The following is a 19,855-nucleotide window of genomic DNA, read 5'->3' as shown; positions in this document are numbered from 1 at the left end:
TTCTAAACAGAGCAACAGAACAAAATTCTCCATTCCGTTGGTGTGTTTTTGATGGTGCTCTGTGACAATCTCGCCAAATGACATACGGCACTCCCACTATGCGACCAGCCGTCAAACGGGAGCAAATGACAGCGAATTGATTACACCCGCTGGCAGCACTGGTCAGCATTGTCAAGCGGAGAAATAAAATGGAGAATTTTGTGTGATTGTTATTTTGCACAACAGTAGGCAAAAAGTGTGTTTCAAGCTAGTTTTGGCACGATTTGCTGACCGATTCTACATTCAGCACAACGCGCCAACCGTGCTCGGGAAGGAATTTAACGCGTTTACGGCCGTTTTAACGCGTCCTACAACGTGTCGCCCTGGAAACGCCAAAGCCACCCCCTTTCCTCCCCTCGCGAGCAGAGTAGTTGGGTTTTGTGCGAGGGAGAAAAGTCGCAGGAAAACGACCCGCGCCTAGCTGCAGGTGTGTGTGCGAAAGGAGGTGGGGAAGAAAATTACAAGAATCATCAAATTCGCCGTTTCCCCGTACAAGCCCTACCATCACGGCCAGTCACGTTGTGTCGCTTCCCTGCCACGCTAGAGAGTGTGTCGCCTGTGTTTATGTGCCCCACACCCCCTCCTCGGTAAAGTTAGGTGTTGTGCGGGGGTGTGAATAAGGCGGGAGGGATTGTAGCGCACAAGAAGTGGCACACAAACATACAATCGCGCCCCATTCGCCGTTCTAGACACACGCATACACACACGCACATACACACACACGCCTCCCACCTAGCATGGAAAACGCTGCACCACCATTCGTGTGCCGCGCTGCAGGCGAAAGCCCGCTCCAGTGGTTAGGATGATGCTGCTGCTGCTGCTGCCGTGATGAGAGAAGAAATATGCATCACCACGCCGTGCCCCGGATCGCTGCGTGGAGGCTCGTAGAGGTGGGCAACGTCAGAGGCGTCGCTGGATTGCGTGCGTAAATGCGTGCGCGTTCGTGCATCCCACCGGAGAGCGTGGTTGGCGCAATGCAAAGGTGCAAGAAAGGCGCTTCCCGTAGCCATGCCAGCGAATCTGGCACAGAGACGATACGTGCATACAAACAAACAAAAAACTCTTGAATGAAAAGTGTTGAGTGCGTGAAATATACCGTTTAGTGTGAAGAAAAAACACTTACATAAACTCGCCATAAACCCGTGTTCTTGTGTGCGTGCGTGCGTGTTAGCGTGAGTGAGTGAACTGAATATCCTGTAGGATTGGCAGTGCTTTCTGGATTGCATTTTGTGGCCGTACCGTAACCAAAAGCACCATCTTCGAATCGTATCCGTGCGTAGCGTGCTGTGCTAGCTCTGGTCTGGTGGTGGCGGTGGGGGGCTCACCAACAGCGCGCACTGATACGATTTCAGTGGATGGGAAAAGGGTCTACTTTAATCCACGGACCAGAATGAAGGAGATGGTCGGTGGATGTTGTGTCTGTTCAGACGATCGCGGCTGGTCGGAAAATCCGCTAGTGTACTGCGATGGTCAAAGCTGTGCCGTGGCCGTGCACCAGGCGTGCTACGGAATCGTGACCGTGCCGAGTGGTCCTTGGTACTGTCGGAAGTGTGAGAGTCAGGAGCGTCCGGCTCGGGTGCGCTGCGAGCTGTGCCCGTCCCGCGATGGGGCGCTCAAGCGGACGGACAACCAGGGATGGGCGCATGTCGTCTGCGCCCTGTACATTCCCGAGGTGCGTTTCGGGAACGTGACGACGATGGAACCGATCATCCTGCAGCTGATCCCGCAGGAGCGATACAACAAGAGTAAGTAGGCCGGTGGAAGGAGACGTTGGCCCGGGGGATTTTGGCTCAGCTGATCGCCGTTTGTCATTCCACAGCATGCTACATCTGTCAGGATATGGGCAAGGGGTCGCGTGCGAACGTGGGAGCCTGCATGCAGTGCAACAAATCGGGCTGCAAGCAACAGTTTCACGTCACCTGCGCCCAGCAGCTCGGCCTGCTGTGTGAGGAAGCTGGCAACTATCTGGACAACGTAAAGTACTGCGGCTACTGCCAGCACCACTACAGCAAACTGGTAAGTGTGCACCGAACTATTCTTCTTCTCCTTACGTATCTGCGCTGACGAATGTTTTGCCTCTGGTTCTGTTGCAGAAAAAGGGAGGCAATGTGAAAACGATCCCACCCTACAAACCCATCAGCCACGAGGCCAACTCGAGCGATGGACCATCGTCGCCGGAGAAGGAAATGGAACCGCCCCCACCCCAGCAACACTCCAGCAGCAGTGCGGCCGGTTCAGGTGGAACCGGTGGTGGTGGTGGCGGTAGTGCAGGTGGTGGCAGTGGAGTCGGTGGCAGCAGCAGCTCGAGCAGTGGGCTCAAGTCCAGCAGCCGGTTGTCGGGCGAACCGAGCGTCGGCGGCTCATCGTCTACCTCTTCCTCGTCATCGTCCTCCTCCTCCAAGCAGCGCAAGTCCTCGAGTGCGTCGAAAAGTTCGAGCGGATCGGGCTCCGGCGCATCGCTTTCGTCGTCCTCCTCGTCCTCGGTGTTGGCGTCCGGTGGTGGCGGTGGTTCCGGGGGCAGCGGAGCCGTTGGTATGTCCGGCAACTCCTCCATGTCCACCTCATCGTCTTCGTCCTCTTCGTCGGGCGTTTCAAGCATGTCCGGTAGCGGAGGCAGCGGTAGTGTGAGCAACAGTGGTGGCAGCGGAATCGGTGGCTCGGGCATCGCCGGAAGTGTGGGCGGCAGTGGTTCCAGCAAGACCAGTTCCGGCTCGTCCGGAGGAACTGGTGGTGGCGGTAGTTCGGGCAGCAGTTCGAAGGAAAAGGATAAATATAGTAAAAGCGTAAGTGTCTCGGTGGAATAAGGACCCGTGGCCTCTTTTTGGATTAAGTCTTCAATTTTACAAACTAAACCCATTTTGTTTCATTTTGCAAAACAGCGCGACAAAAGCTCGAAATCATCGAAATCATCGAGCAGTAGCAGCACGAGCGGAGGAAGTGGAAGCAATTTTAACAATAGTACAAGTACAAGTAGTTCTGCTGGTGGCAGCTCCAACCAATCGAAGGATGTCGACATGGGTGGGACGGCCGGTTCTTCTTCCGGGTCGATGGGTGCGCTGGGTGCGAATGCGTCCTCGCAATCTTCATCGCAAAGTGGCTACTCGTCGACCGCAGGCGGTGGCGGCAGTGGACCCGGAGGTAGCTCCAGCAGCAGTAGCAGCAGCAGCAGCAGCTCCTCCAGCAAACATCATTCTGATAAACCCGACAAAGGAAGTGGCGGTGGTGGTAGCAGCAGTCAAGGTGGTGGACCTTTGTCAACGAATAGCGGCGTCGGATCGGGACGGGCGGCTTCCCTCTCCCCGGCAGCGATTCCGACGACGCTCATCATTAAGCCACCGCAGGACCACACCGGTGGCAGCGGGAAGGAACCACTGTCCAAGGAAGCGATTGCAAAAATGAGCACCTCGAGCAACTTTACCGAAACGATCGTCGTCAATTCGGAGTCGGTGTACAATCATGCCGGCTCGGGCAGCGGGAACGCTGGTTCCACGTCCGTGATCGAGAGCGGCAAGCTGGCGATGGGAGGGTCGGGAGCGGGCAGCGGTGGCTCGGGCGGTTCGTACGGTGGCAGCACGGGCCCCACAGGTGGATCGTCCACCGGGAGTAGCAGTAGCAGTAGCGGGGGCAAGAAGCGAAAGGCCGATGCACGCTCGACACCAACATCGTCGGTCAGCAGTAGCGAGATGCTGGATGCTAACCGGTAAGCATTTTAAATACAGTACGATACATTACACCCATGTACAGCATTGAATCGACCGTTTCCTGTTGTTGCTTCTTCCAGTGACCTGATAAGGGACGTTGCCGTATCGCTTGTGCCATTGTCGCTGAGTAAAAACGATCACATTGATCCGTCGTCGATCGCGGCACACGAGAAGAGTGTGAAGAAGGTGAGTGGCGCACGGTCGCTTTAAACAAATATCAACAAAACGGGTAGGAATTTAAAAAAAAAGTAAGTTGCTACCCGGAAAAGAGGACGTTTGCTTGTGTGCGTGCAATGTTTCTCTCGTCCTTGGTGAAGTTTTTATTTCCAAGGATATTCAATGTCACACAAACACAGATTTGCCTATAGAGTGTGAACGCTGTAGGAAAGGGACTCGGAAAGCAGAAGAAGAAAGGTGGTAATACCGCGCGCATGTAGTGGTAAGGGTAGCAAGCATATCGTCCTTTTGCAAATCGTCCACGGTACCGGAGGGACGCACATACGCACCTTTTTTTTTATTGTTATTGCTATTCGCATATCCGCATACCGTCGCTGCTGTGCCTATCCGCACGTACGCCGCCCCGGTACGATCATTCCGCATTGATAGGATAATCGCAGAAGGGAAGGAACGCTTGCGACGTAATACGAGAGCATGACTAGCGGTCGAAAGGTAGGATAAAAGGAGCAAAGGAGCACGCACAACACAGGGAAGGGATCGACTGAGCGCGCCGGCCCTTTTTTACGGTTTTATTCAAAAGGGGGAAGAAAAGCTGTGTCTTGGTGTGCGGTGTTTGCTTAGCGAGCTCGTATGCGCTCAGGGTTCAACGTTTATAGCGGGCCACTCTCGGTGAACGTCCTAGGGGGACACCGTAGGTACAGATGTGAGTTTTGTTAGCGTCTATAAAAACGAGATTCCTTTACATACACGACGGTCGTACCGTGCCGTGTATGGTGGTGGTATATATGATTCAATGCTCAATCTCTCGGCCCCTGGGTAGTGCCGGCTGCAACGCTGCCTTTCATTATTCGGCACGATGCCTTCTCGCGTAGCACAACTGCTCCTCATTTCGCGTAAAGCTTCTGCCGTTGCGGCATGCGCACCACGATAAAAGTTCGTTTGCTCGTGATGAACCGTTAATTTAGCGCTTACGTAGTGTCTGTCCGATTTACGGAGATGCTATGCCGTGCCATGCTAGGTGAAATAGTGATACACGCAATACAGCACCAAGTGCTTTCGAAAGTGACACGCCTGTTGAGCTTGTAAAGCTAATCTGTTGGCGCCCTGTGGCGAGTGATTTAGTTGCGCTACCCGTGACCGCGATGCCACACAAGCATAAAAGCCACAAGAAAGAACGTCGCGAAAAGAAGAAAAAACATAAGGAGCGCAGCAGCCGCGAAAGTGGCGACGATGTTCGTGTTTGGCTTAAACTGCGCTTCGACGGCGAGTACGTGCTGCGACGCTGTCTAACCGGAACGTTGTGCTCTGGCGTTTGCTTACAGGCGAAAACCGAAACCAGCTCCCCGCTGCCCCATCCGGCATCGGCGTTGCCAGCGCCGGAACCGAACCTCCAAAATGTCGCACCCAACCTCATCCAGTCGGCGCACACATCGAGCATCATCTCATCGGCTTCATCGTCCTCAGCGTCCTCCTCCTCCTCCTCATCCGGCAAGCATCAGCAACAGCAGCAACACCACCATCATCAGGTAAGCAAGTAGTGGTGGGATAGCAATTCTCTACCGGCGATCCTTTCTCCCGAACACGCACACAAAAACACCACCACTGTTGTGACCACAAGCACTGTTACAAATCACTGTCCAATCCGTCCACCTACATACACACACACACACACACCCGAGAAGCGCACAGTATCCTTCTTGCGAGCAATCATTGTCGAGCAATACCTGTCCATGTGTTTTACCGGTGCGACGGGGTACCCTTCCCTAGCACACGGTACCATTCGGGTGTGCTTGGTCGCAAACATGCCGTTGAAATGCCGTTGCGGGGGAAAAGTTCCTTCCAGCGCGCTCACCGTTTGGTACCGTGTGGCCAACGCGCATCTGTTGAGCTTTGCCCGGGCCGAAAGCATCCGCCTCCGCCTCCGCCTTTGTAGCACGCACGGACGGCTGGACAGAGTACAGGGTGGGAAGAGACGGGGAGTTTTCCTCTTACCTGGTTCCTGGCACTCATGTTTCCCGGTCCAATCTCGGTCATTTTTTTTCGCAGCCAACGCCTCACTCGCCTCAGCAGCCAGCGTCGTCGCAGCACACACCGAGCCTGGTGGTGTCGGTACCGCTGTCGACGGCTACCGTACCTGGAGTTAATCTACCCGCTAGTAACAATAGTAACAGTAGCAGCCATACCGGCAGTAGCAGCAGCAGCAGCAGCAGTAGCAACGTTAATCATAGCGCTAGTAGCAATAGCAACATTACACCGAACATTGTCTCACCAGGACATCACCAAGGTAGCGATCGAGGTGGCGGCGGCGGCGGCAACCACTTCAATAACAACAACAACAACAACAGCAATAGTAACAGTGGTGGCAATAGCAACTTGTACCAACAGATTTCACACCGGGCAGGTGATCAGTTGATGGTAAGTGCCAGTAACCCGAACCGAAGGTGGATGGGGATGGGTGTGGGATTGTGTGATCTTGCGAAGGAAGGATTGGATTGCTCGAAAGGAATTGTAACTAACGGTGGGAGGGAAGGAATTATTGTCAACGGTGTATCGAACATTACTTACGTTCTTTCGTTTTCTCTCTCTCCCTTCATTCTGATCCTTCTCGAATGTAGAATGCCAGCACGAACCGCTCTAGTCCCGTGATCCAGCAGCAATCGACGGCTCAGAACATCATTCAGTCGTCTTCCTCGTCCTCCTCCACTGCCGGTTCCTCGTCGGCCACATCCGGCCCTTCGATCGGTCACCATCATCTCGAACGGCAGTCACCGTCGATGCGCTCGTCCCCGGCCGGCGTGACGACCGGTGGTGCCAACGTTATAACCTCCCTGCACCACAGCCAGTCGCAGCAGCCGGATCTGCTTTCGCCTGCGGGCGGCGGCGCTACGGTGCTGCAAAGTGTGTCGCCCGTGCCAATGAGTACGATCCAACGCACCTCCTCACCGTCGACACTGCACGCGGGTGACAATAGCAGCAGCAGCGGCGGTGGCGGCGGCGGCGGAGGATTAAAGTTTGGCTACGAAAAGCAAGCGCCTACGACGAACGCACGGATAGCGGCCCTGCAGGAGGAGGAAGCGTCCACCGGCCGGCGGTCCAGGTACGGGTGAGGACACTTTCTTTTTTTTTCTCACTGTTGCAAACGCTTCCGTTGGTTGGTGGTAGTTAGCATTTGTGATGGCGCCTTTTACCGGCAGAAGCACATCGGGTGCTTTCTGCTTCAAACGGGACATTTATCGCGCGTTAACAAAAAATAGAGTCCCCGAGAAGCAGAAAGGATGTGCTCCTCTTTCGCTTTAGGTAGCATTGTTTCACATTTTGTTGTGTGCCTTTTTTATTATTATTTTAGCAATTCTACTAAGTTTACGTTAAACTAGGTAACGGCGGGCCGTTGTTACGATGGTACTGAAGCTTTTTGTGGGTTTTTTGTTTCGAAAATATGATGTTATGTGCTTTCCTTTTATTCTGTTGCAGCACTAGACCTCCTTATCGTCGTTGATTTACCTTAAGTTTGTAGCGTTATGTGGATATGGTGATTTCGAAGTGATTTCGGATGCACGAGTGGTTCGTTCAGCACAACAACACTGCCAAAACACACCAAAGCGATTGATATCCCTCCTAAATCTATAGAATTGGTTGTCTCGTTCTGTATTCTTTATTATTTGGCATGATCGGTGTATAATTTGTAAGACGGAACAAATAACGAGCAGCTTGAGAGATGCAAATAGCCTCTTCTATTTTTTTTATTTTTGAGATGCTAGTTTTTAAGCGGTTCAGTATCCTTGAAATGGATACAGCTTTAAATCAACTTAAGAATCTCTATTTTGAACTGCTCAGAAGAACCGCTCCCATCACAAATCGATACTTACATTGTCCATTAGAATTCCGTCAACCATTAAGCCCGTTAACGTAATTGTTGTTACTTGTCCGTTTTGTTTTTTGTCCTCGGTGTGGTCCTGTGTGCTGGCATTAATATGTTTTTATAACACAAAACCTTCTCCCCTGGAATATCCCCCCTCTCACCTTCCTCACATGCAGATCACACTCGCGAGAACGTAGTGGTGGCAATGGTGGAAACAACTCTACCGGTGGTGCCGGTAACACCGGCGTCGGTGGTGGTGTTAGTAGCGGTGGTGGTGGTGGTGGAAAAACTCGTACATCCAAAAAGCGTTCGCAGCAGCAGCAACAACAGCAACAGCAGCAGCAACAACAACAACAGTCCCAGTTACCACCAGATCGAGGATCACCTTCGATCGGGATAGAATCCTCAGCAAGCGGTGGATCGCATCGCCGTGGGTCGTCTCCATCACCTTCACGACGTTCTTCCCATGGCGGTGGTGGCGGTAGTGGACAGTCCTACTCGTACGGACCGGCCGTGGATCGTAATGTCGATGACCATTCACCATCACAGTATCATCCATCGTCGTCCGGTGGTAGTAATGCGCCCGCGGCCGGCGGTAACAATGCCAGCAACAATGGTAGCGTGCTCTCGATGGCGGCAGGAACCGGATCCGCCACAGCGTCGGTGGTCGTGGGAAACTCTTCCTCCCAGAACAGCCACCATCATCAACATTTGACACCTCACCAGCAGCAGCAACAACAACAGCAACATTCTCACCACCATCACCACCACCAGCCGCAGCAGCAGCAGCAGCACCATCACCAACAGCATCATCAACATCACCAACATTCGCACCATCAGCAACATTCCGCCTCGATGGGCGACAAGCTTTTGTCGGGCGGTGGTACTTCTGCCGCACCGTCGTCGCTTCACTATTCCACGGGCAGTTCGCATTCTGCTTCGTCGCAGCATTCATCTAGTGCAATTGCTAGCAGTAACGCTTCGAATGTAACATCTACCATTTCATCTGTCGCTTCCACTACCGGGCCTGGGGCTACTGCTGCTGCTGCTGCCGCTGCTTCTGTTGCCACATCTTCAATCGCTTCACTGTCTGCTTCCTCTTCTACTTCCTCTACTGCCCACTCTAACAATTCTTCCACTTCTGCTGCTGCCAGGAACGATGGTGGATCATCGTCCGCCGGTGTTCATCCGGTCATCGAAATGGCGGGCAGTCACGGTGGATCACAGAGCTACCAGCACCAGCACCACCCCCACCATAGTGGTGGGATCATTTCCGGCTACTCTCAAAACGCTAGCAGCAACAGTAGCGCCAGTACCAAATCTCACCAAAACACCAATAACGGTAGCAACATGGAAAGCTTTCACCACCAGCAGCAGCAGCAGCACCACCACCACCATCAACAACAGCAACAACAGTATCACGGAGGCGGTTCTGGTTCGCACAGTGTGCTGTCGGGCAGTGGCAACAGCGGCAACAGTAGTATTAGTGTTAGTAGCAACAGTAACAACCTTAGTAGCAATAATAACACCTCCACTATCACTACCACCACCACTACCAACACCACAAACATCACCACCACCACCACCAGCAACAGCAGTAGCAATAGTGGCAACAACAGTAACAGTAAAAACACCACCATCATCAGTAGCAATAGCGGCAACCTGAGTGGCACCGCCGGCAACAGTAATACTAACAACAGCACCGGAAGCAACCATAATCTATCTAACAGTAGCAGCAGCAGTAGCGGCGGTACCATCGTAACAGCGGCTGCCAATCCGAACAAAAAGCACCGGGGGGCTTCGCATCATCCATCAATCGTTGAACTTTCGCCATCGCCATCTACTTCCAGAACGCCGGAAATGATCGTATCCAGCGGCGGTGTCCCCTACAGCATGAGCTCGACGATGACGGCGGCCTCTTCCTCGTCGTACGGTGGTAGTTCCGGTGGAGGAGGAGGAGGGCTAAAGTTCTCGTACGAGGCTCAGCCCACGAACCCGCTGGCTGCAGTATCGACTGCATCGATGATGGGCAGTAGCGGCAGCGTGATTGCGGCCCCGCAAGTCAAGGATTCTCCCCCGAGCTCGCCCGGATCGGATGCGGGCGGCAGTACCGCCGGCACAGCGATCGTTAGCGGTCGGGGAACGAAACGCAACCGTAAGATGTCTTCGAATGCGGCGGCCGCGAACAGTGGTGCCGGAGCAGTGCCAACGACATCGGTAGCAGGACAGACCGGTGGGCCATCGATTGTGCCGGCTTCGATCGTGGCTGCTGGAAGCGCCGATGCCAAGGATGGCAAACTGTTTCAGAACGGGGGCAGTAGTAGTGCGGCCGCCGGCGGTTCGGTCGTGTCGGCTACCCATATGTTGGGTAATCAGCTGAATCCGAGCAGTAGCGTGGCGCAGAAAATGTCCGACCAGCTGAGCATGGAGATCGAGGCGCATACGTACGTACCCGGTCCGATCGATGCGGTACCGACACTGATGGGACCACAGTTCCCGGGAAAGGTAGGGGCACGTTTCGTGGTTTTTACGTTAGGAGCAAGCATGTCATGTCGTCGTTACAATGGATTCATTGTTATCGTCACTATTTCAGAATCGCACAAACAATTCCCAATCGATGCCTGTCGGAGCGGGAGGTGGCGGTAATTCGCTAAGCTCGATGCTAACGGGCGGTGCTACGGCGACGGCGAACGGAAACACTCCGCAAAGCTTGGAGCAACTGCTGGAGCGGCAATGGGAACAAGGATCTCAGTTTCTTATGGAACAAGCGCAACACTTCGACAGTAATGCCACCGCAAACCGTGCACCGATCGACCCGCACACGCCCCCCTAACATGTTTTTGTTTCTTCTTCTTTCATCTTGCAGTTGCCTCTTTGCTGTCCTGTCTCCATCAGCTGCGGAGCGAGAACATTCGGCTGGAAGAGCACGTCAACAATTTGGTCGCACGAAGAGATCATCTGTTAGCGGTCAACGCTCGTTTGGCTATACCGCTGAACCCTACTGCGGCGCTGGGCGGTGTTGGCATGATCGGAGGATCGGGCGGATCGGGTCCCGGTGGCGGCGGGGCAGCGACCGGTGGCGCCGGTGTCGGTGGTGCCGGTATCGGATCTCTGCCAGGTATGCTTACCTGGCTGTGATGTTAAGCCACTTCAAGCTTTAGCTAAATACTGTGTTTTCCGATCCGGCAAACAGGGCAATTCAACAACATCCACGGCAATGGGCCAATCGATGCCAATGTCATCACCAACGCGTCGGCAGTGTCGAACCGATCTAGCCGGGGGCAGCACGGACCGAACCAGCAGCAGCCCGGCCAGCAGGGTCCGGCCGGCCACTTTGGGTCGGGGGCGGGAAGTAATGCGGCCGGTGGTGGTATTGGTGGTCTGCCCCAGGAGAATGGTATCGATTTCCGACACACGAACTCCTCGCATCCGGCCACAAACAGTGCATCGATAAGGTAAGCCGCGTCCCGCAACCGTATTGCCCGGGATGCAATAACACAAACGTTCTAGCAGTTGTAATGTAATATGCGCACTACATCATATGTTGAGGGGGAGCACACAGTACCTTTAAGATACAATTGTATTTTTTTTTGTTGATGTAATCTAAACAAACACCTTTCATTGTGCATACCTTGCCATCCAATTCATTCATTAGTACTTTTCCCCCAAAAACTCGCTACTTCCTTATGTTCATTCAAATTTGCTGCATAATGTGTGTATATTTTGTAAAATTATGTCTCCTCTTATTTATTCTTTCTTCTGTTTTTTTTTCTTCTTTCTTTTCTTTTGTATTTTCTTTTTTCTGTTTCTCTACTTTCTTCTCGTTCACTGATCGATCCAAATTGTTCAATCGGTACGCTTTGCCAGTGAAAAGCCCAACACAATCTACGTGAATTTTTGAACGTCTAATCGGCGGCACCCCATCCCCCACCCCTCAAAAACACACGCAGACTGTCCAAGGCAAACGCGGCAAACCGATGTTGATGTGCAATTACACCTAGCAGAAACCAGACTTGTTAGGCAGGGAAGCAAGCTGAAAACGATACATAAACATAAATAGGATCATAGGTTGAAAAGCGATCGGGCGATCGTGTGCTTACACACGGTTGCAGCGGATCGGATTAGATGCTAGCAAGATACATGGATATGGGATAGCAAAACCGTATGAATTAGAATGTAGGCAAGAGCCAGCAGAAAAAGGCATTATTCATAGTTGGTAAGGTAGCAAATATTCGACGTTTCGATACAAAACACTTAAAACTCATCATCGTCGATGGGATTGTGGTGTGTGACTGTTTGTGTGAGGAGCAAGCGATTTTAATAGATATGTAGTAATTACTCATCGTGTCCCTTTCCTCCGTGCGACACTGCCGTGTCCTTTTTAAGTACACACTTACACCACGCACACACACACTGCTGCCGTATTGCACACATACGCGCGCCACAGTACTGTAGCTTAACAAGTTGATCGTATCTCTATGGCGCGAAGAAGAGAGAAGAGTGTTTAGTAAACACAAACACGTTACACTCAATGTACTGTTGTACGTTTGGTGTGAAAGTGAAAGTAAGCTAAGTCGTAGAATTATTGTATACTTTAATTTATAAATTAATATGCTCAAACAATCAAACAAACAAACAAGCAGCCCGAATCTGTGTTGTATTCAGCTGAATATGCATCTTTATTTATTATTGTTTTTCTCTCTCTCTCTCTCTCTGCAAACGGCGTTCATTCGTATGAGTTTGCGTGTTTGGGTGTGCGTGTGTGAGTGTGATTAAAACGATTGTAATTTGGTAAATATTTTACCACAAGTGTAGTAAATGTAGAAGGGCAATTAATATTTAACAACAACTCATGGTTAACACACCGGCCGTTGTGTGTGTTTGTGTTCGTTTGTGTCGCGTTTTTTGTTACGCGCGTCGTTCCTTCCGTTCCTTCCCGACCTCCCCGACCTCCCCGCTGGTTTTATTTATCCGTGTTTTATCCCCCGATTGCATTACAATTTACAGTCGTAGTGAAAGAATGCTAGTAAAATGTGGTAACTGTGTAAACGTAAAACAATGAATGGAAGACAAGATATAGTGTTAGCAAAAAATGTATGGGAAGCATTCTTCCCCGATTTTAGAACGTTAAGTTGGAGAGCAGTGTAGCTAAAAAAGAAAAAGGGCAACATGAAACGACACACTAGTAATAACTATCTCAAGCAGTAATTTTGATAAATGCTCCTCCAGCAAACCACAACAACACCAAGGGCGCGCGCGCGCGTTACTTGCCGGTAATTTCTCCACACGATCAGCATACCTATATCCTCTCGATCCAGTTAGGCCTGATTAGCGTAGACGGTATGATGATAATGGTAGGCCCGCGAGTGTCAGAGAGTTCACGTGGAAAGCAAATACTAGACACAACTCTGGATGCTCTACAAGGGTTAATATGGATAACGCGATTGGATAACGTGCCCCGCCCCGCGGGCAGCAAAACAATTCGAAAAAATATATACACAAATTTTAAACCCACCACGCGCATTCACATCTTCCATCGTCTGCACACGATTTTATTTTTGGTTCTTAGCAGCTGTACTATCCATTGACCGAATTTTTATCTTTTTTTTTTTGTTGCGCCACCTTATCTCATCATCTTATCCTGTGCTGTGTACATAGTTCGTTCCACGGGCTCAAACGGGTTTACTTTCTCTCTGCTTCATGGTTGTTTTATTTTTGGTGCTTCTATTCAATTGGTGCTATTTATTATGTTGATTAGGTTTAGACGTGTTTCACATTCGATCAGACCCTTTTGTTCCGTATCGGAACTCGTCCCGGACACATACAATTATTAACTGTGTTGCATTGACCGCTGGGACTGGGGGTGGTAATCGATCCTCTGTACATACATACCCACGTACAATCGCAAATGGACTACGCAAGTGCCAACTTGTTTGGTTCCACCGCCACCACTCTACAATGTTTTCTCTGTGTCCCGTTTCTTCTTCCCCGCAACACCTTGAAGGCGCAACTCTCCTTCAAGCCAACCGTTCCCATCAGCTACTACTGCAACTGGTGGTGGCGGTGGTGGAACTGCACGGGGGGCGTCCTCCACTAATTCGGCCTCCTCAGCGAACAACAGCACGGTCCAAGCGCAGGCAACGGGGGGCACTGGTTCGGGTGAGCCGGTTCTCCCTTCCACCGGTAGTACAGGTCGCTCGAGCACGCTGCGACCATCCTCCGGCCCAGCCAATGTTTCGTCCACTGGTAGTAACAGTAGCACCGGCAGCAGCAACAACAGCAACAGCATTTCAACCGGCAACGGACCGACGCCGGCCATCGGTGGTGGCGCAGGGCTGAACAGTTCCACCGTCGGTCCACCAGCGGGAACATATCATCAGGCGACGCGTGAACAACAGCAAACGATCTACAACACGGCACACCAGGTAGAGTAATGATCGCGATCGGCTATCGCGAACGAACCTCATTCATTCACCCAATCGGCCGCCACCAAATCGCCATTTATCATTCCCATCATTCCTTTTGTGTGGTGTGCGTGTGCTTTTTTGTTTTTACTTCCCAATTGGTTGGATGTACGTCTTCAGCAAACAAAAAGAAATACGACTCGTTTCGTGTGCAATTCGCGTGTATGGTTTGTGATTGGTGTTCAAAATTGAATTACGATTTGTGTGTGTGTGTGTGTGTGTTTAAATGCATTTTGTAAGATAATCGGGAGGATAATCATCGTCATTTGTCATACTCATACTCTTCATCATCACCAAACCATCATCATCATCATCATCCATCCGTCTCCATCGTCACACCATCATCGCGATCGTTTACACTTCATCTTCTCCACGGCATCGCATCGTTCATCCACCAACCGAATTGTTCCATCTTTTTACGTAGTAAAACCACCACGTGTGAGTGTTGTTGTTGTTGTGTTTCTCTCTTATACCCGTAACCCGTACCACCGTACAACGACTCGTAATAATGATACACGCTTCCTCTCCGTCGGTGTGGGATCACCTCGATTGTTGAACCCCAATTCTCTCTATAATACGTACAGCCTACACACCAATTACGCCGAGACGATGTTAGTAGCCATGTTAGAAGTAGCTGAAATAGCACTGCGCCAAACCAAGCTAGCCGCCGGCACCCGTCGGCCATTAATGAAAGCCATTTTGTTTTCAACCGCCTAGATTCCGCTCTTGCTCGAGCACCATCAGCAGGAACATTTGCATCACCATGCCCATTCCCAATCCTCCCACCACCAGCAGCACCACCACCACCAGCATCCTGTAGCTTCTCTTCCTCCTCTTCCTCCACTACCTCCAACGCAGGCTCCTTTACATCTTCACCCATCGGTGACCGGCACATCGGCCACGCTGCCACCGTCTTCGCAAGGACATTCGCAACAGAACCATCATCATCATCATCATCAACAGCAGCAACAATCGAGCAGCAGCAGCAACAGCAGCATTATGCCACAATCAAATCATCCCTCATCGCCCCAAGTGTTGGTGAGTCGGGTGGGAGTGGCTCCAGTAACATCCAGCTCCATCCGAACCGCTCCAACAGCAGCAGCAGCAGCAGCAGCATCAGCACACGTACCTCCTCGCTCCGTAAGCAGCAACCATCACCATCATTATCAACAGCAGCAGCAGCAGCAGCAGTCCCACCACCATCCTCAACATCACCACCATCATCTCCATCAGCACGCTTCCCATCCGTATATGCACGGGAACCATCTGCAGCAGCATCGTTCAGCGTCCCCGCCACCAACCGGAAGCGGTCACGGACCGACGACCCATCCACATCATCAGCTGCAACACCACCACGGACCGCTGAACTCGATCGATGGGCCGATGGCCGGTCGGGGAGCAGCTATTACTACCACCCCACCACCACCACCAACCTCTCAGCCGGCAGTAGTGGTGGTGGACCGGATGATGTCCGGTCACTCCCAACGGCCGCCAGCTCACTGAGACGGTGTGCGCAGGTGGTAAGCTTCATCGATCGATTCATACAAACGAACGGGAAGTGCCGGCGGATCGGTGGTACGGCAGCGGCGGCAGCAGGCCGTGGTGCTGCGGTCAGCAAACTGTCCGCCTCGAACCCGGCCTGGCGACGTGCGACTGGTGCAAAGTACAAAGATTTTTCCATCGATTTTATACTGGGCTGTCGTAGTGGCGGTGGTGTTGGTGAAGGACGATCGTCAGCTGTGGCAGGTTCGTCGTCTTCATCCCTCACACAGTACCGGAGCAGTGGTGCGGCGATGGTTGGGAGCTCCAGCAGCAACAGCAGCAGCAGCAGTAGTGACGATGACGAAGATGATGAGGACGATGGCGATGAAGAGGATGATGAGTACGATAATGATGGCGATGATGAGACGGATGATGATGATGATGATGAGAGTTGAAGATCGCTTGTTGGGATTTAAGAGTGTTACACCACTACCAGACTGTTGCTGGTTAGGGTTAAATGGCGTAAAACCACAAACAGGATTATATTTCTATCTTCTTCTATAGAGATCGGATAAGCCGAGGACGAAATCTTAACGTCCTGTTTCCACTCTCTGTCTCTGTGCTCTCTAACAATCTATCTATATCTACATCCCTGCTGCTATCTGTAGTCCGTAGGGATCGGTTTTACTGAACAAAAAAAGGGGGAGGGAAGGAAAGGCACAATATTTAAACCATGCTGTACATATACACCTATAAAGAATTATTAACACAAGGATCGCACACGGTGAAGAATCTCAACCCCATCAAGTAGGCGTGTTGTATTTGCAGATAGAGGAAATTACTTTTACGCGCGACCCGTTTGCAGTAGCGTGCAAGCGGTTAGAGGAAGGCTTGTTGCAATAGGGTATATTAACGAACGAATTTTAAAACGCAAGACATATTGAAACATATTGCCTAAGTTTGAGCGAGAATGGTGTTGCTATTTCTGTATCTATTTTGTGGGGAGGGGCGTTTAGTTTAGTTTTGGGTTTAGTTTGCAATGCAACGCTTTGGTGGTCGTCCCTGTTGTTATTGGGAGTAAGTGCACGGCATTTACAAGGACGCAAGGACGCACGATTGGGCAAAGTAAACACTCAGGTACTCTCAACATGGCAGCAAATATTTAAAAAAAAAACGCTCTCTAAAGGAATGTAGAGGCAATGTAGAGAAAACAGCAAAATGGCGCAACGGTGACACGTGCGAAGCAGCAGTCGTTTTTTTTTTCATCCATTTCACTAGTTACTATTGTCGTTTTGTAGCATTTTTTTTTGGTTTTGTTTTTCGAATGGTGTATTATTACGATCAGTGTGTGGTATGTTTAGGTACAACTTTCTACCTTCTCCAGATTTCTGGTCCAATATTTTTGTGTGATTTTTGTGAGCGAAGTGAAGTGTATGTCCCCTCTCTCTTCTACCGCTCCTTCTCCAACCCATTCACTGGCGAAGTCTATTTCGCGGCTAATTAGAGAGGGCCAAACAAATGTGTGTACGGTGGTGGTGTAGTAGGAGAGCATCAGCAATGTGAGTAACGAAACACACACTAACGCACACACACAAAGAAATAAATTTCGAGACCTGCAAGTTTAAGCTACGATATTTAAAACCAAATCTCATAAACAATACAATAGAGTACACAGTAGTATGCGAGGACGCAAGTAGGAAACAAACAGTGGGGAGTGAAAGAGGGAGAAAGATGATTCCCACGCCTACTGAGCGAAATAAAACCCCTTAACACAATGCAGAGTAATCCAATCAATCAGTGTAGAGTTTGCTCCAGGGGCTTTTGTCCCGGTAGGTGCTGTAAAGCTTAAAGAAAGTGGGTAACCGTGAAAGTAGTGGCTCAGAAAAAGAGGACACAGAGGACATTACAAAAGGTGAGGAACGGCAACCGATCGATCTGGAAAGTGGGAAGGGCGGGAAGAATTGAACAAAAAAAGGACATAATGTAAAAGTAATCGATTTAATAAATATTTGACAAATTCAGCTGCCCGTTGTTTCCCGTGGGAATAATATTCCTAATTACAGGTGCGCGCGTGTGTATGTGTTGTTGAGTTCTTTATTACCTCTTATCTGTATCGTTTCTTTCTTTATGCCGTTTTAGGAACAGTATTTTTGTTATATTAATTAATTCTAAAAAAGCTTTACTTTATTCTCTCACTAGATTGCACTTGCGGTGTGTATGTGTGTGTGTCTGTATGTGTTTCTTCTCATTACTCCACAATTCTTTTCCAATTTCTTCTTCTTCGCCTACTTTGTCGTCAGCTGATCAGCGTTTGCGTGTCCGTATGCATCTGTGTCTATATTGTGTGTGTGTGTGTGTGTGTTGTGCGCAAACACTTGTGTATCACAATTGAGGAAAAACCGGAAAAAAGCAAAACTAATACTACCACACAACAAACCGTGTAAGAGGACCCCGGAAAAAAGTTACACTAATAATAACACTGTGATACCGGGTCACCAAAAGATAACCCCGGGGGAAAAGGTAAAGAGGCATTTCAATTGCGCGGAAGCGGAATACGGGAAAATGGGTGTGTGTGTGTGTGTGTGTGTGTGTGTGTGTGTGTTTGTGTTGGTGTGTGATTGTGTATAGAGACAAGGAGGAGACGACGTTAAACGTCCTCTACCGAAAGGTTCATCTTAAAGTAGCACCCATCGTTGGCAAGCAGCTTCACAATGTTCTCCTCGAACCGTCGCTGGATGTGGTTAAAGTCCATAATGTTCTTTGGCTTACACTCGACCCAGTACCGGTCGAACTCGTAGAACAGATAGCAGTAGAACTGGTGGAACGTGTCCACCGTCAGGTGCTGCTGCGGATGGTTGTAAAAGTGTGTGCGGGCCGAACCGGCCTTTAGCAGGTGGTACGCCATCGAGGTAAGATTGATACCGACGATCGCGAAAAAGTACCCGTGCTTTGGATGGTGCGAGTGGGACAGCAGGTGGCGGGCGGTGCCGTTGTAGTTCTGTGCGAGAAAGAGTAGATTGTCCAGTCCGAGCACACCCATGCCCCGAAAGTCGGTCGAAGGATCGTCTCCCTAAAATCGAAGGCCATTTAATTGGAGAGTTCAGCTTCGCTCCCGCACACGGTAAATACCCACCTGAAAGCCAATGTGCTGCCACTGGTCGGTGATGCGGCCGGTTAGCTGCATCTCATCGCCCACCAGCAACTTCCACAGCATCATCAGCTTGGCCTCGTGCTCCGGCTCCTCGCTGTCGTACTGGGTGGCGCGCAGCTTCTCCACCATAAAGTACAGCCGCTTGTAGCCCCATATCCGCTCCGCGCACGTACCGAACGAGCGCGGGAAGTCGATGTGCACCTTCGGGTTGATCTTCTTCACCTGCAGCACCGTGCCGACGGCGCGCGTTTGAATTTCGCGCCGCAGAAACGTGTCCTCCACATCGTTGGCGACCAGCTCGTTCAGGATGTGGAGCAGCTTCTTGATCGGCAGACGGCGGGACAGCTCCAGCGACATTTGGACCTTTTTCGTGCGCGTTGCGCCCGGCGGGCAACCGTAGCAGATGCGCTGCAGCTCGCACAGATTGGTGAACCGGTGCAGGAACCACTTGAGCAGTGGACGGGATAGGAAGTAGAAAAAGCTAAACACGCGGAATATCATCTTCGGCTCGGTTGTTGCTGGAGGTAGCATTGTTTTTGGGGGGCAAGTGTTTGGGTAAGGGAGGCTGGCAGTTCGATGTTGTGCTGTGATTGTATCCGAACGGAACGGATTGTTGTGTGGATGGGTGCTTGCTGTCGCTAGCGCTTCCTCTAAATTCGTGATACACTACAGCTTTCTACACTCTACAATCCATGGCGCTTTGGGTGATGGTTTCTTGTTGCAAACTCGTCCACGGTCCAAACAGGTTGCCACAGGAACATCAGCGCATGCTCCCGGCGTGTTGCGTACGTTCTGTGCGATGGAAACGAAACGCAGCACAAAAAGCGGAATATTAGAGGAAATTAAATGTGTTAAAGAGACGACCTACATACCGTGATCGTACCGTCGAGTGCACCGTGCAATGTTTACGAATAAATTCCCGAAAAGGAACGGCAGGAAAACAATCCCCACCCCGTTGCAAATTTGTGACAGCTGTGCTGCT

The 19,855-nt window shown here is 50.9% G+C and overlaps 2 protein-coding genes across 12 annotated transcripts; one reads left to right on the top strand and one right to left on the bottom strand.

Moving 5' to 3' along the window:
- The first annotated feature begins 72 nt into the window (after positions 1 to 72).
- Positions 73 to 15,841, top strand: LOC121590307 (hornerin). Of its 11 annotated transcripts, none has more exons than XM_041909851.1 (15): positions 74 to 1,784; positions 1,859 to 2,055; positions 2,133 to 2,822; positions 2,919 to 3,739; positions 3,821 to 3,926; positions 5,240 to 5,443; positions 5,964 to 6,332; positions 6,533 to 7,014; positions 7,953 to 10,281; positions 10,370 to 10,559; positions 10,643 to 10,894; positions 10,970 to 11,231; positions 13,781 to 14,201; positions 14,825 to 14,851; positions 14,958 to 15,841. In XM_041909851.1, the coding sequence occupies exons 1-15, from the start codon at positions 1,430 to 1,432 to the stop codon at positions 15,741 to 15,743; spliced, it is 7,491 nt and encodes a 2,496-aa protein (XP_041765785.1). In that variant the 5' UTR covers positions 74 to 1,429; the 3' UTR covers positions 15,744 to 15,841. The 11 variants fall into 11 exon arrangements, with proteins under 11 accessions (XP_041765788.1, XP_041765785.1, XP_041765784.1 ...); XM_041909850.1 differs by having other exon boundaries at positions 6,533 to 7,020; XM_041909856.1 differs by having other exon boundaries at positions 80 to 1,784; positions 8,931 to 10,281.
- Positions 15,842 to 17,884: 2,043 nt separating this feature from the next.
- Positions 17,885 to 19,843, bottom strand: LOC121590323 (ELMO domain-containing protein 2). The gene is made up of 3 exons (XM_041909899.1): positions 19,746 to 19,843; positions 18,856 to 19,665; positions 17,885 to 18,792 (listed from the first exon to the last, which is right to left on the bottom strand). Exons 2-3 carry the CDS (start codon positions 19,402 to 19,404, stop codon positions 18,370 to 18,372), a joined length of 972 nt encoding a protein of 323 aa, XP_041765833.1. The 5' UTR covers positions 19,405 to 19,665; positions 19,746 to 19,843; the 3' UTR covers positions 17,885 to 18,369.
- Positions 19,844 to 19,855: the final 12 nt, after the last annotated feature.

This window comes from Anopheles merus, chromosome 2R, assembly GCF_017562075.2.
Source record: "Anopheles merus strain MAF chromosome 2R, AmerM5.1, whole genome shotgun sequence".
In the NCBI taxonomy this organism is placed as follows: domain Eukaryota; kingdom Metazoa; phylum Arthropoda; class Insecta; order Diptera; family Culicidae; genus Anopheles; species Anopheles merus.
The sequence above is the reverse complement of the archived record's forward strand: the minus strand, read 5'-3'. Positions and strand labels throughout refer to the sequence as shown.